Source organism: Dreissena polymorpha, chromosome 8 (genome assembly GCF_020536995.1).
Source record: "Dreissena polymorpha isolate Duluth1 chromosome 8, UMN_Dpol_1.0, whole genome shotgun sequence".
Classification (NCBI taxonomy): Eukaryota; Metazoa; Mollusca; class Bivalvia; order Myida; family Dreissenidae; genus Dreissena; species Dreissena polymorpha.
The window spans coordinates 102,567,843-102,583,098 of NC_068362.1; the positions used below are offsets into that span (position 1 = coordinate 102,567,843).

Sequence of the window (15,256 nt, forward strand, 5' to 3'; positions counted from 1 at the left end):
AACCTTTAAAATCTGCAACAGACTACGAGATATTGTTGGTGGTCTTTCAGTGTTTAATCGGTAAATCGGCGCTCTGCCGGGACGCCAACGGCATTCACCGGGGCTCCGCCGGGGCTCCACCGGGGCATTACCGGCGACGACCGGGTTTAACCGGGGCGTTGCCGTAGCTCCAACGGCGCCTGATTCCGGTATAGCACCGGTGAGTTCCGTCGGAGATACGGTATACCGGGGCTCTGCCGGGACGCTGCCGGCTTTCGCCGGGGCTCCATTGGGGTATTACCGGCGACAACCGGCTTCACCGAGATAAACCGTATCTAGTCCGGGGTTGACCCGGACTCTCCCGGGTTGTTGACCGGCTTCAACCGGGGTGGCACCGGGAAATAGTGTGACCGCGTTTTAAAATTTCTACGAATCATCCGGTTCTCGCCGGTCGACCGTCGTTAGCAAACCGGGATGGACCGGCAATAGTAAGACTGGGCTTAAAACCATTAACCTTTTTATGGACCATTTATTGACTATTCAGTGATGTCAAAGTTCCATTTAGTTTTACTGATTTTAATTGTATGAGCATTTTCACAGAATATCAAAGGAATATGATCCATTTAATGCCATTTTGTAGCATCGGGCGGCGTCAGGAGTAATTCTTAGTATCACTTAAATTTTACCCGACGTCGGGCCCGGGAAGGAATCGAGTTGAGATCGAAAGAGACTTAAAACAAAGACCTATAGTTATCTATAGGTCTTTGCTTAAAATTAATACTGTCGCCGCCCAATGCTACAAAATGACACAGTGTCCGTGCAATCATCAGCTGTTGAGCGTAAAAAAACGTCATCCCCAGATCGGATGGTGATCGGTCTCTATTTGTAACTGAGGTATAAATATCAGTGATTAGCTAATGTGCGCGGTTAGTCTGTCAGTAGTGTGCCGTCAACTTTAAGCATCTTTGCCCTGCAGAAGCCAGATTGTCTTGATGCAAATTGGTCACAATGTTTATTTTGAAAATATCTTGATAGAATTCGAATTTGGGCCATGTGCGTCCAACAACTAGGTCACCAGGTCAAATATTGGAAAATCCATATTACCACTCAAAACGCTGCATTTATGACTCTATTTTGATGAAACTTGTTTAATGTTTATCTTGACAATATCAATGACATTGTTTTAAGATGGGTCAAGTGAGGTAGGTTAAAAACAAAGCATCCGGGTCAAGTCCTGGGCAATTGGTGTAACTTGAACTCAAGTGAACACTAAGGACCTTTATGTTCTTAGTGCTACTAAATAATTTCTGTAGCTAAATAATAGTAAGAGCTCAATGGCAAGTAAGACAATCATTTCTTGTGTGCAGGGAACGATACAAAACATCAGTATCCAAAATGGGTACTGTAATTGTAACTGTATTATTATCGTACTAATTACAATATTATTATAAGAAGCAGGAGGAGCAGTAGCAGATGCAATATAAAGTATTAGAATAGTTATTTGAAATGCCTTAAATCTTTTTCAATTCATGTTAGCCAAATAGTGTATATAACACATAATTATAACACATTATTCTATATGGCAAACACTATCAAAACATTTGTTTTAATCACACAGATACCTAAGGAACTTATTCTTGCATATTTTAACCTCAAATATATCCATAGAACATTGTGTACTACAAGGCACACAGAACCAGGGAAAACAGACTGGATAATGGACAATTCTCTTCACTGATGTTGAGGGGACTAGTTTGATGTTTGGCTGTACTAAATTGACAGTAATTTAACCATTTTCCAACTTAACACCTTTTGCCTCACATAATAATGACTCGACCTTTTTTTCATAATATCAAACTAACAATAGAGAGAGGGTGAGTCACTATGAAGTAATTTGCTACGGAAGTTGTTAAGGGACAAACCATTCAGGGGACAAGTTGTCATGCATTTCCAAAATGTACTCAACTACAGCATATATTTGAGTCATGTTCTGAGAAAAGTGGGCTTAATGCATGTGTGTAAAGTGTCATCCAAGATTAGCCTGTGCAGTCCCCACCGTCTAATCAGGGACGACACTTTCCGTGTTTAAGACATTTACCATTTAAATGAAGTATCTTTTTAGCAAAAATCCAATTTAGGCGGAAAGTGTCATCCCTGCAGTCTGCGCAGGCTAATCTGGGACGACACTTCACGCACATGCATTATGCCCAGTTTTTCTCAGAACACGACTCATTTTATGTGCAAGAAGAAAAAAAGTTGTTATGTGATGAGATTCATTATATTTATTAATTCCATAACTTAACAATGAAAAGCCAATAAAATGTAGCACACACAAAATGTTTGACATGATTATATGCAATGTTTTACAAAAGCACAACCTTTTGAAGAAGAAAGCACTACATAATTAAAATTTTTACAACTCAAAATGTTCATACATCATGTAGTATTCTGAAAAAATATATCAATTTATCAATTTTAACATAGTGTACACATAATTGTAACAAAATAAAATGATCAAATTTATAAATGATTGATAGCAAAACCTTAAATATACAATCCAAATATTTGTTTGTAACAATAAAAATACTTGTGAGAACATACATATCCTCTCACACAATTAGCAACAGTCCTTTTTAACTCTTTCAGTGCTGCAACCGAATTTTGAAGGCCTTTGCAAACAGTTTGGATCCAGATGAGATGCCACAAAACGTGGCGTCTCATCAGGATCCAAACTGTTTGCTATTCTGATAGTATTCTTTGAAAAAAATCGAATAAAATGCTAATTTTAAAAATTCAGCAGACAACATTTTAGCAGACGACAATTTTCCCAGCATGCAAAGAGTTAACAACAAACTGTTCAAACACCCATGTACCCTGTATACAACCAGCAACAAAATCACGGCATTAAATGCTGAGTGTGCACATCTTTTAATCTCTCGAAACAAATCTGTTTTGCATTGCTGTCGTTGATATAAATATAGTGAGATATAAGAAAAAATGAACACAATACAAATAATTGAGATGAATTATAACATTTGCTCATGTATAATAATGCCCAAGCCATTATGATTGGTATATTATAAATAACAAACCATTTATTCAAACAAACTGCAAACCATCACAATAAATCATGATTGATACTATACATTTCCCATTTGTATTTAAGGTCACATTTTTTAACCCTTTCAGTGCTGGAAGCAAATTTTGAAGGCCTGTGCAAACAGTTTGGATCCAGATGAGACGCCACAGAACGTGGCGTCTCATCTGGATCCAAACTGTTTGCTATTCTGATAGTATTCTTTGGAAAAAAATCGAAGAAAATGCTAATTTTAGAAATTCAGCTGAAGACATTTTAGCAGACGACAAATTTCCCAGCATGCAAAGGGTTAATACAAATACCCACAACTATGAGCTGTGGAATAGTCATATAAGCATAAAATGATACATACATGTACAAAGTCAATGTAGACACTGTATCCATCAATATTCATTATTAACAAGTAAGGCACCATATTTGATATTATGTTACATTCCTTTACATATTTTAATTTTTATAAGAACATGCAAACAAATACATGCTGATGCTCTTACAATAAATATGCACAGTGGGTTAACAACAATTAAAAACCGAATATACTGGTATAAACTGTAATTTGCTTTCATCTTTAAACAATTAATTTATTGTTGTTTCTAATCAAAAGTTTTTTATTTCAAACATAATGCCCAAAAATAACATATTTGCAAAATTCATAATATTGATAGAAGTGAAAACAACCTTTTGCAAGCCTTAACAATGTTTGAATTGTCTTTGAATTGTGTGACTAAAAATATAGAAGTTATCAGGGTTCTGAACATTAATATGATAATCCCAGTCTATAAGGGAATGATTATGATTTACTGTGAACATTTATAAATAAAAGGGTGAATGAGTACAGATAGCACACATATGGACCAAGCACAAACACTACCATTCCCCAGTGAAGGAAGAGACTCGTATCACAGTTCCCAATATCAAACTTTCACCAAGCTTTCAACTCTCCCAAACGGACCAAAAGACGAAATCGGTATGGTTAAGCAGATTTTAACAACAACAAACAACATTCATGTGCTGTTATAACATCAGTACAAATATTCAAAGCCGGAACTATTAAAAAAATACACCAACATAAAATGCAACTTAAAAGTCACTATTATCTTTTGTACTGATAAAAAGCATATTTCAACTAAGTTTTAAAAACAATCTCCAGAAAATTTCCTTCTTTTATTAAACGTATTTACCTTTAACAAAATAAAACAAGATGGCCATGGTCCCTAAGGCGCTCACCTTAGACCCATAGGAACTAGACTAATTTGAAAAAGTGCGAGCTGATTCATGAAGATTGGACCAAAAAAGTTATTTTTAAGTATAAACATGTTTGTTTTTTTAATTGACCAAAGTGACCTAGTTTTCAGCTCATATGACTGAAGTTCAATCTCGGCCAAGATTTCATTGGAACTAATGTTTTGACAAAAGTTTCATGAAGATTGGCCAATAAATGTGGCTAATATAGCGTCAACAAGTTCTCATTAAAGCAATATAAGGAAAACTGACCCACCCCCAGGCGGCCATGCTTTTCAATAAACCAGGAGACTTTTCAAACTCAACAGATGAGTCATTATGACAAGTATTCTGACAAAGTTTCATTAAGATTTTACTAAAAATGTGACTTCTAGAGTGTTAAAAAGGTTTAGCCATAAAAGGAAAAATATCCCGCGCCCTGGGGTTCATGTTTTTTCAACAAACCATAACCCATTTCAAAGTAAGCCGAGCTATCATTAAAACAAATGATCTTACAAAGTTTTATAAACATTGGACAATAAATAAGACTTTTAGAGTATTAACAAGGTTTTACCATAGCCATATAAGGAAAAGTCCCTTTTACCCCAGGCAGCCATGTTTTTCAACAAACCAGAACTATTTTTGAACTCAGCACAGACATCATTAGAACTTATGTTCTAACCATGTTTCATAAAGTTTGGACAAAAAATCTGACTTCTAGAAAGATAACAAGGTACATGTTTTTCAACCAACCAGAACCATTTTAAATCTCGTCAAAGATATCATTGGGACATGTGTTCTGACCAAGTTTCTAGAATGTTAACAAGGTAAATGATCACCAAGGACAACACACAACTGACAAAAGGCGACCACAAAAGCTCACCATGAGCACATTGTGTGCTCAGGTGAGCTAACAAAACAGTAATTTAATTACAGAAAAAAATATTAAACATATGAACAATTTAAAACTTCATAACTTTTGTGCAGTTTTCTCATTGGTTATTTCCATTTAAAGCCTAAATTGTACTTATGCCTGATTATAAATTCCAAATGGCATCAACTGAAACTCCGCCTTGTTTGAAATATTGTATTTCAAACTAAAAAACTCATGAAATGTTTTAACGTTACCAACATCTGAGATAAATGTCTCTTTATCATGACAAACTTTAACAATTGTTTAAACCAAAACATCAAAACAAAAATGCCTCATCAAAAAGTTCATTCAAGTACTGAAGCTAAAACTTAGGTGGTAAACACACATTCAGTATTACAAACATAGCACCAAATGACATTTCCCATTTCTATTTTTCACAACCATAATATCTAATGGTGTTCATTTGTAAAGGTTACATACCAATGCCCCAACCGAAAATAAACAATAAATTTTAAAATTGATTGCCTGTTAGCCTACAGAGAGCCTGGAATTGTGAAATCGTAAAGAAAGGTTAATTACATTGCAAATTGCATTCTATTATAAATATATTAAGTGTTATAATAATTGCACAATAATCATGTGTTATTGGAATTAAGTTTAAAAAAAATGAACATACATGTTTGTTTACATTTACATTTCTTCCATTTGGCAGTAAAATTATCTCTAAACAAATAATAACAAGAAATGTCTTTCAGTACACATTATTTAAATCAAAAGGAACCATAACGGAATACAAATTGTACAGTATGTCGCTAAAAGGGAAAAGGCACCCTCCACATGAATGAATGCATGAATACCCAAAAGTTCTTACTTTTCCATACAAATCGAGAAGTCAAATGAGTATAACAGTCCTTTTTTCTTGTTTTTTTTCTTGTTTATTTATCAGATTCGACGGGCAGCAGTAGGGAATGAACCTTAAAGGGGCAGAAAGCTGTTTCCTTTCATTTTACCCTTTCATGCTCACAAGCAAAATAATATGGCTATATGCATACCACATAAAATCTGCACAACTTGCAGGCTGTTCAGACCATATGCTGTTTGCTGCTCATAAGTTTTTATGGTTGGAAATTAAGCCTTTAAAACTTTATTCTGCTTAGAAAATAGAAATATCTTTAATTTAACTTTCTAAAGGCAGAAAATGTTAATGATGCAAATATTATAAACAAGACTAGCACATTCTTTGAAAAAAATAAATACAGCTGCATTCTGTAAGCTAAGTATTCAAAGGGCTTCTAGCACAGTATTGCTGTCAGCATCGTAACGCGGACAGTCTGTTATTTGTTGGGGTCTGTGATGTCACTGGCTCATTTAGTATCATCAATGTTGGCTCATTACCTGAAATGGATGAAATAATTATTATAAATATAAACATGTTGCAATACTTCAGTCTTGTGCCTGAAAGGTTGACTTTAATGGTTGATGAAATCAGCAAAATCCTCTTAACCCTTTGCATGCTGGGAAATTTGTTGTCTGCTAAAATGTCGTCTGCTGAATTTCTAAAATTAGCATTTTCTTTGATTTTTTTCACAGAATACTACCAGAATAGCAAACAGTTTGGATCCTGATGAGAGGCCACGTTTTGTGGCGTCTCATCTGGATCCAAACTGTTTGCAAAGTCCTTCAAAATTCGGTTCCCGCACTGAAAGAGTTAAAGGGACCTTTTCACAGATTTTGGCATGTTTTGAAGTTTGTCATTAAATGCTTTATTGATAAATGTAAACCTCGGAGCTAAATTGTTCCAGTATAAAACAAAAATAAACTTAAAGAAAGAAAGCAAAGTAATCCACTGTGTGCTCGGACCCTTGGAATAAAAGACTATATATAGCACTTAAACCACTTGGCCATCTGTGCGGCACGTTACTTTACATATTTTATACTGTATATACCGGTAAGCAATCCTTTTAATGTCACAAAATATAATGATGACAACCACTGTGAATAAACAAAAACTGTTATGTGACCACAAAAGTCAACGTCAGTAGTCATTTTATGACAACAAACAGCCACACAAGGTAGGTTTTTTTCCAATATCTTTGCTGATCATCCTCTGACTTTCATAAGACCTAGTGCATATATAATGGCATGCATATAGCTTTCGATCGGTATATATTTATTCGGCTACTGCCGTTTGCAGATTTTTGCTACTGACGTTTGGCATTCCTAAACTAGTACTGACGTTTGCCATATTTGTTTTCACTCTTTAAGCGTTTATTTAATATCTGGTAGATTTTTTTGTTTGTTTATGCATAGACATATGTAATATATGTTCGTCCGGTAAAGCATAGACAGTTCTGTGATCGTTAATTTTCGAGAACACTGACTCTTTGTAATTTTACTACTGACGTTTGCTTCTTAAATGTAAATTTGCGCCGAAGTGTTCTCGAAAACCAGAGCATCACACAAAACGCGTGATATACCGATCGAAAGCTATATGCATGCCATATTGCATGCACTAGGTCGTATGAAAGTCAGAGGATGATCAGCTAAGATATTGGAAAAAAACCTACCTTGCGCGGCTGTTTGTTGTAAAAAAATGACTACTTACGTTGACTTTTGTGGTCACGTGACAGTTTTTGTATTAGGTCACTTTGCACGCTCAAATATTACATGTTTTCGGCAATCGTATTTCATAATTTGTCAGATTTGTATGTCAGGTTGTCGCAGAGTTTACAGAATATTTTAAGAGTTGGTCAAAGTTGAGTAGTCTGGAAGGGTGATAAGTGTACCAAGGTATCCACTGTCAGCTATTATGGTGGGATATGCGTGCCTGGATATCCACTGTCAGGTATTATGATGGGATATGCCTACATGGATATCCACTGTCAGCTATTATGGTGTGATGTGGCTCACTGGATATCCGCTGTCAGCTATTATGGTGGGATATGCGTGCCTGGATATCCACTGTCAGGTATTATTGTGGGATATGCATACCTGGATATCCACTGTCAGGTATTATGGTGGGATATGCATACCTGGATATCCACTGTCAGGTATTATTGTGGGATAAGCGTAGCTGGACATCCACTGTCAGGTATTATTGTGGGATAAGCATACCTGGATATCCACTGTCTGGTATAATGGTGTCCTCTGGTTCCTCCATACCCAGTATATCCTCCTCACCGCAGGAGCAGGTTGAGTCATGGTGCACCCTCGCACGGTGACGCACTATTGGGTAGTACTTCCTTTGAGATTTTAACTTCCTGTGAACACATGCAATGGCTGTTCAATACAAAAATTCAAAATTTTTACAATGAGAATATAGGTGTAAATTGTTAAAGTGAAGAAATTAAACATGCACATTTAAAACTTTAAAGCACATTTTTATCCAAGCAAACATTGTCTAAATTTGATGAAAAATAGACAGCCATTTTTGATCACATATAAAATTACTTTTTCTTAAATTTCTTGCGTGAGAAAAGAACAACAAAAGAGTTCAATTTGTTCTATTATATCAGGGCAAAACTTACTTTTTATAATAAATTTTCACAGATACTGCTATTGCCACCATTATACAGCAGACTGGTATAGAAATGTACACAGCCAGTAGACTGTGCCTCTCCTGCTGCATGGTAACCATAGTAACATTGACTGGTACTGTGATAGTGATGGGTGGTGCTGTGATGGGTGGGGCAGTAGGGGATTCTGAACCAGTCCGCACTGAAATATTTAATGATACTGTGTGTGTCAAAGATGCTCCTAAAACACATGTTTTAACATGAAAAATTGGAGTAGTCCCCAACATAAATAGTTGCATCAACACATTCATTTTCATTTACTGTACATATTCTGTTGTGGATATAATGACAGACAGACATGACCTAATAAAAATTGATCATATACTAAACGTGTCCATCTACCTCTTTTACACTTGTATAAAGGTTCAGCAATATTGTAGAAAGTACTTTTCTAGGGAAACAAGTGTCCTGACCATAATTCTGCCAAAATTAGCCACTTCAACAATTCTGTATCTTATTATTACATAAACGTTCTTTGGCACTGTTACAAATAATTTTATCAGCAATTAACTTAAACAGTATTTGGCACTGAATTAATATGTATCACACCAGCATTATAACTTGGTTATCCCTTTCCCCCATAAGAAGCAAAGTGAAAATTGCTTTTGCAACCAGCATAAAGCCAGAACAGCCTGCAAGTAACTCGCAGTCTGTTCAGGTTTTATGCTGTTTGCTACTCATCAGTATCTAAGGGATGAAAATTAATCCTTTTAAACTTGAATATATAAAGAAAGGACTTAAATTTAATTGGATTTTCTAAAGGACTTCAAATGCGTCAAAGTGCGTTTCTGAGAGGTAAAGGGTTATCTTAACCCTTTCCCACTCAGAAGCAAAGTGAAACTGGCTATGTGCAAACAGCTTAAAATCAGAACAGCCTTTAAAACTTGATTCTATTAAGAAAGGTCTTTAAAGAAATTTACTTTTCGCAGGGACCACCAATGCATCAAGATACATTTATGTAAATTTAACTTTCTAAGGGACCACACATGCATCAAGATAAGTATCTAAGTGGTACAGGGTTAATATTAAATAAATTACAATATTTATCATTTGTATTCCACATTCTCAGTATCCAAGCAATGCTTACAGTCTAGTATACGTGCATCCATGATTGTAACAACATCATCTCTGGTGAACAGTGGGAAGGAGAGATATTTATGCTGAGCCTGGTCTATCAAATTCTTCACCACCTGCAAGTACACAAATACCAATTAACTCTTTGCATGCTGGGAAATTTATCGTCTGCTAAAATGTCGTCTGCTGAATTTCTACAATTAGCATTTACTTCGATTTTTTTCAAAGAATACTATCAGAATAGCAAACAGTTTGGATCCTGATGAGACGCCACGTTCTGTGGCGTCTCATCTGGATCCAAACTGTTTGCAAAAGCCTTTAAAATTCGGTTCCCGCACTGAAAGGGTTAACACAGATCATGTATTTTGACGCCTTTATAGTCCCTTAGAAAGTTACATTTTATAATTAAATAACTGTCTTACTAAATTCAAGTTTTAAAGGCTTCATTTCCAACCCTTAGTTACTGATGAGCAGCTAACAGCATAAAACCTGAACAGACCCCGAGTTACACGCAGGCTATTCTGATTTTATGTTGGTTGCAAAAGCCTTTTTCGACTTGCATCTTATGGAAGAAAGGGTTAAAAAATATATTTTTACTGCAGTTAATTGTTCACACCAGAACAATGAGCAAAGACTTATATAGATGTATGTATTTTTCAAATTACTATACCATGGAAGTGACAGAGTTGTGTTTTGCAAACTATTAAAAATTCATTACTTCCATAAAACATATATCTATGTTTCTGATTATTGTAAATATCAGCTAAGGTATAATGCAGCAAAAACCGTTTGGTAGTTGTCAAACTAAAAAGGATCATAGATTATCGGATCAATTTTAAGCAGGACTTCTGTGCAATTGTATAGGGAAAACTCAAACAACAAACAAACGCAAACCATGTATGTTGTATCCTCTTTTGGATATGGTGGCAACACTGTAAGATCCCCTACAGCTGGATGCATAGGAGGAACCGACATGATTATACGCGTTCTCCGGATACCTAGGATCTAGAAAAAAAATCCAACAACAGGGCAATCATTAGAATTATCACAAAATAATATGAAACATTCACAGAGCATGTAGGCATGTACTGCAATGTTTGATCACTTTAACAGCCTTGGAAATGTAAAAATACGGAAATGGAAGGATAGGAACCTCAAATTATCTTAAAATGATTTCTTTAATTTATTCATTTCGAAAATAAACTTTAAATACCAACAACATAAGAAGTCATTATGATACCAACACATGTATACTGCAAATACAGGCACTTGTTTAAATTTGTAAGTTAATAGTTAAAATATTAACAATTAAAATCTATGAAGCTTTTAAACATAGCAAGATGAACTTTGCCCTGTAAAGTAGCTGACCTGTGCAAGATTGTGGCAAAGTATTTCTGCTAGAGCCTGTCTGATGTTCAAACTCTCACTATCGTAGTAGTGGATTTCATCTGAGAAGTGGATCCTTACAGTGGTTATCTCCTCTGAAATTGCAAATATCAATACAATCTTTAAAGGGACCTTTTCACAGATTTTGGCATGAATTGAAGTTTGTCATTAAATGCTTTATATTGCTAAATGTAAACATTGGATCTAAAAAGCTCCAGTAAAAACTAACAAGAGCACCGCATAACGGATGCCAACGCTCAGTTAAGGGTGCAGTTTTGAACAAGATTTCTTTGAGAAATACAATGCCCCCCAGTAAGTAAAATATGAAGTTGTTTGTATGTAGTTTATCAGGGTTGCCACCCACCTGATGAAATAAAATTCCCTGACTTTTCACTGACTTGTCCCTGACCAAATCTTGGTTTTCACTGACTAATTTCAGGACATATTCAGCCTCCTCCTCCTCCCGATACAGCTGACCAAATCCACCCATTTAATGTTTCTTTTATTCTTTGACATATAATATTTTACAACGTACAAAGCAGTACTACTTGTACACTAATCTATGCATGATGCAAGGCTATATAGTAAATAAAACATGCATGCCCCCCATATGGGCTCTCCGTTGTAGTGACAGCCATTGTGTGAATATGTTTTTTGTCACTGTGACCTTGAAATAAAATCCAATAAGTATCATGGAATCATTTACTTATTAATACTAAGATGAAATTCTCTATACATTCTGTCTACAATTTATGTCACTTATGTCAATGACCTGTGAAATGTATCCAATTAATAGTGCAAAAACCAATCAGGACCTATACTAATCAATTATATCCATTATATGATTGAGTCTTTGATTTTTTGGATTCCTTTCACACATTTTGACTTATTTGACAATATGTGAAACGTGCACACAATTTGTAATGTTTTATTTGTTAATGGTAATGAAACATGTTATTTATAGCAGTTAACTCCCCTAGTCAATGACCACCATAGATAGCAATTCAATCTGATTAAAAATAGCCAAGGCTAGTGTTGTGTATTGGGCAAATGTATACAAGTGCAACTTGACCACATGACCAGTATCATGTGTTTACCACACACAGAAGTAAGTTATGTAATAGACCATTAATTCCGCTCCCAACTTTGGCCACTTGCCAAGATACTGACCAGTATCAGATGGGGTTGTGAAACGGTGTAAACAGTGAACACCAGTCCATGTAATACTGGTCTACCACTTGTACTAGTTGGTTTGGAGTTAATACAGTAATGCATGTACAAATGAGACACTAAGCTCAAAAGTTAATAAAACATGCATGGTGGTGGTGGTGGTGGTGGTGGTGGTGGTGGTGTAGTAGTAGAAGTAGTAGTGGTAGTAGTAGTAGTAGTTGTAGTAGTAGTAGTAGAATTAGTAGTAGTAGTAGTAGAAGTAGTAGTAGTAGTAGCAGTAGTAGTAGTAGTAGTAGTAGTAGTAGTAGTAGAAGTAGTAGTAGTAGTAGTAGTAGTAGTAGTAGTAGTAGTAGTAGTAGTAGTAGTAGTAGTAGTAGTAGTAGTAGTAGTAGTAGTAGTAAAATAGTAGTAGTAGTGACAGTAGTAGTAGAAGTAGTAATAGTAGACATGGTAGAAGTGGTGGTTGTGGTGGTGGTGGTGGTGGTGGTGGTGTAGTAGTAGTAGTAGTAGTAGTAGTAGTAGTAGTAGTAGTAGTAGTAGTAGTAGTAGTAGTAGTAGTAGTAGTAGTAGTAGTAGTAGTAGTAGAAGTAGTAGTAGTAGTAGAAGTAGTAGTAGTAGTAGTAGTAGTAGTAGTAGTAGTAGTAGAAGTAGTAGTAGAAGTAGAAGTAGAAGTAGTAGTAGTAGTAGTAGTAGTAGTAGTAGTAGAATGAGATTTTGAATGAATTAAAGGGAGGCAAATCTGTAATAAAAAGAACATGCATAAACCATAGTTGTTTCCCTTGTTTGAACCATGCTAAATCCTTATAATGCCTATTTCCAGTAACCGTGACCTTCACCTGTGACCTTGACCTTTGACCTAGTGACCTCAAAATCAATAGGGTCATCTGCGAGTCATGATCAATGTACCTATGAAGTTTCATGATCCTAGCCCCAAGAGTTCTTGAGTTATCATCCGGAAACCACCTGGTGGACGGACCGACCGACATGAGCAAAGCAATATACCCCCTCTTCTTCGAAGGGGGGCATAATAAAAGAAACATCGTCAGAATTTTTTATTTTTTTTTAGAGGTCACAGTGACCTTGACGTTTGACCTAGTGACCCCAAAAATGGGTGTGGCATGTAGAACTCATCAAGGTGCACCTACATATAATGTTTCAAAGTTGTAGGTGGAAGCACTTTGATTTTAGAGACAAATGTCAAGGTTTTAGCACGACATGGACGGCGGATGCCGGATGATAGCTGGCTATGACAATACCTTGGGTTTTCTCCGAAAACAGCCGAGCTAAAAAAAAAAAATAATAATTTTTTTTATATAACTCTCAACTGAGCTGGAACCACTGACCCCTGAAGTAAAAGTCTAACGTTAAGACCACTCGGCCATCCATACTCATACAGCGAGTGATTTATTTTAAACTTTATATAAGCAATCTTCGTAGTGTCACAAAATATAATGACAACAACAGAACTCTCCAAATTATTCAATCGTTTTGCATTGCAATGCTTCAAAGTTTTCAGGTTTTTAAATCGTTAAAAGATGCATATAATGGATATATTTTTGAGCATGGTTAATGGTCTGTATTTCTGTTTCCCCAAAAATATCAAAACTATTACAAAAATTTGTGAATCTGAAGCAATTTGTTTCAATTTTGTCAATTAACCAAAATGTGAACAGGTCCCTTTAATACCTAAAATCAATTTAGAATTTTATTTTGTTCAATTATGATTCTAAAGAATAGTGCACTTTATTGAGATTTACATTTAAATGTAAGCAAACATTAATTCTTTATAGTTCACTTAGTAAAGAAATAAATGGCACTTAAAAGGTGTTTGCGTCTCAGTTCAATTTGGATTTTTGCCAAATAAACATAACATAGTCTCTAATGGAGAATGTTTTGATGGGAGAGTTATACATATATGCTCGTTAACCTTCCCAATCAGAAGCAAACTGAAAATGGCTATGCGCAAACAGCATAAAATCAGAACAGCCTGCAAGTAACTCGCAGTCTGTTCAGGTTTAATGCTGTTTGCTGCTCATCAGTATGTCAGGTTTGGAGATGAAGTCTTTCAAACTTGAATCTAGTAAGAAAGGTCTTCATTAAATATAATTTTCTAAGGGACTACAAATGTGTGAAACCAAAGGAAAACTGGGAAAGGGATAATTATTAAACCCGTACCATAGACCACAACAGACTGTGTGTAGAAGACAGAGCTGACAGAGTTGTACACATTCAAGGTAAGAATGTACTCTCCCGGCTGCTTAAACTCCTGCTGGATCACATTTTGCCATGTCAGCTGTCGTATTGACCCTGTCAGCTAAAATAATAGTAAATTTACAAAACTTTAATGTCCATCATTTTCTTTATTGGAATAAGATTGATGTAGAGCAGGTTAACTTATTATAAACCATTGGGAAATTCATAAATAAACAACAGGCATCATGATACGTTCATGACATTTTCATGTTGTGAATTGATCAATATTTGCACAGAAATTGGGAATGTATGAATAACGATTTATATAGCATTTGACTGTCTTTACATTATAATTCTTTCAAGAGCATAATACCAAATAGTGTGAAGCCAGTAACCAAGTATTTCTTGTAAACATCTCTGAAGCACAGGTGTTAGACGCATTGTCAATTCACTGAAACACTATCAATGTCATAAAATAAAAATTTTCATCACTTAAAAAAACAAGGGCTGTTTGTAAAACATGCATGCCCCCCATATGGGCTCTCCGTTGTAGTGACAGCCAATGTGTGAATATGTTTTTTTGTCACTGTGACCTTGACCTTTGACCTAGTGACCTGAAAATCAATAGGGGTCATCTGCCATGCATAATCAATGTACCTATGAAGTTTCATGATCCTAGCTATAAGC

General features: G+C 35.6%; 1 protein-coding gene across 2 annotated transcripts in view; it reads right to left on the reverse strand.

Annotated features, from left to right (window-relative positions):
• Positions 1 to 2,246: 2,246 nt before the first annotated feature.
• The window catches only part of LOC127842457 (VPS10 domain-containing receptor SorCS1-like), a 57,513-nt gene continuing 44,503 nt past the window's right edge, over positions 2,247 to 15,256 (reverse strand). For both annotated transcript variants that reach the window (XM_052371981.1, XM_052371982.1), the window contains 7 exons: positions 14,552 to 14,690; positions 11,189 to 11,301; positions 10,715 to 10,825; positions 9,834 to 9,936; positions 8,699 to 8,888; positions 8,286 to 8,431; positions 2,247 to 6,566 (listed from right to left, as the gene is read on the reverse strand). In XM_052371981.1, the coding sequence (XP_052227941.1) occupies positions 6,481 to 6,566; positions 8,286 to 8,431; positions 8,699 to 8,888; positions 9,834 to 9,936; positions 10,715 to 10,825; positions 11,189 to 11,301; positions 14,552 to 14,690 (888 nt within the window). In that variant the 3' untranslated portion in view covers positions 2,247 to 6,480. The remainder of the gene's footprint in view (positions 6,567 to 8,285; positions 8,432 to 8,698; positions 8,889 to 9,833; positions 9,937 to 10,714; positions 10,826 to 11,188; positions 11,302 to 14,551; positions 14,691 to 15,256) is intronic.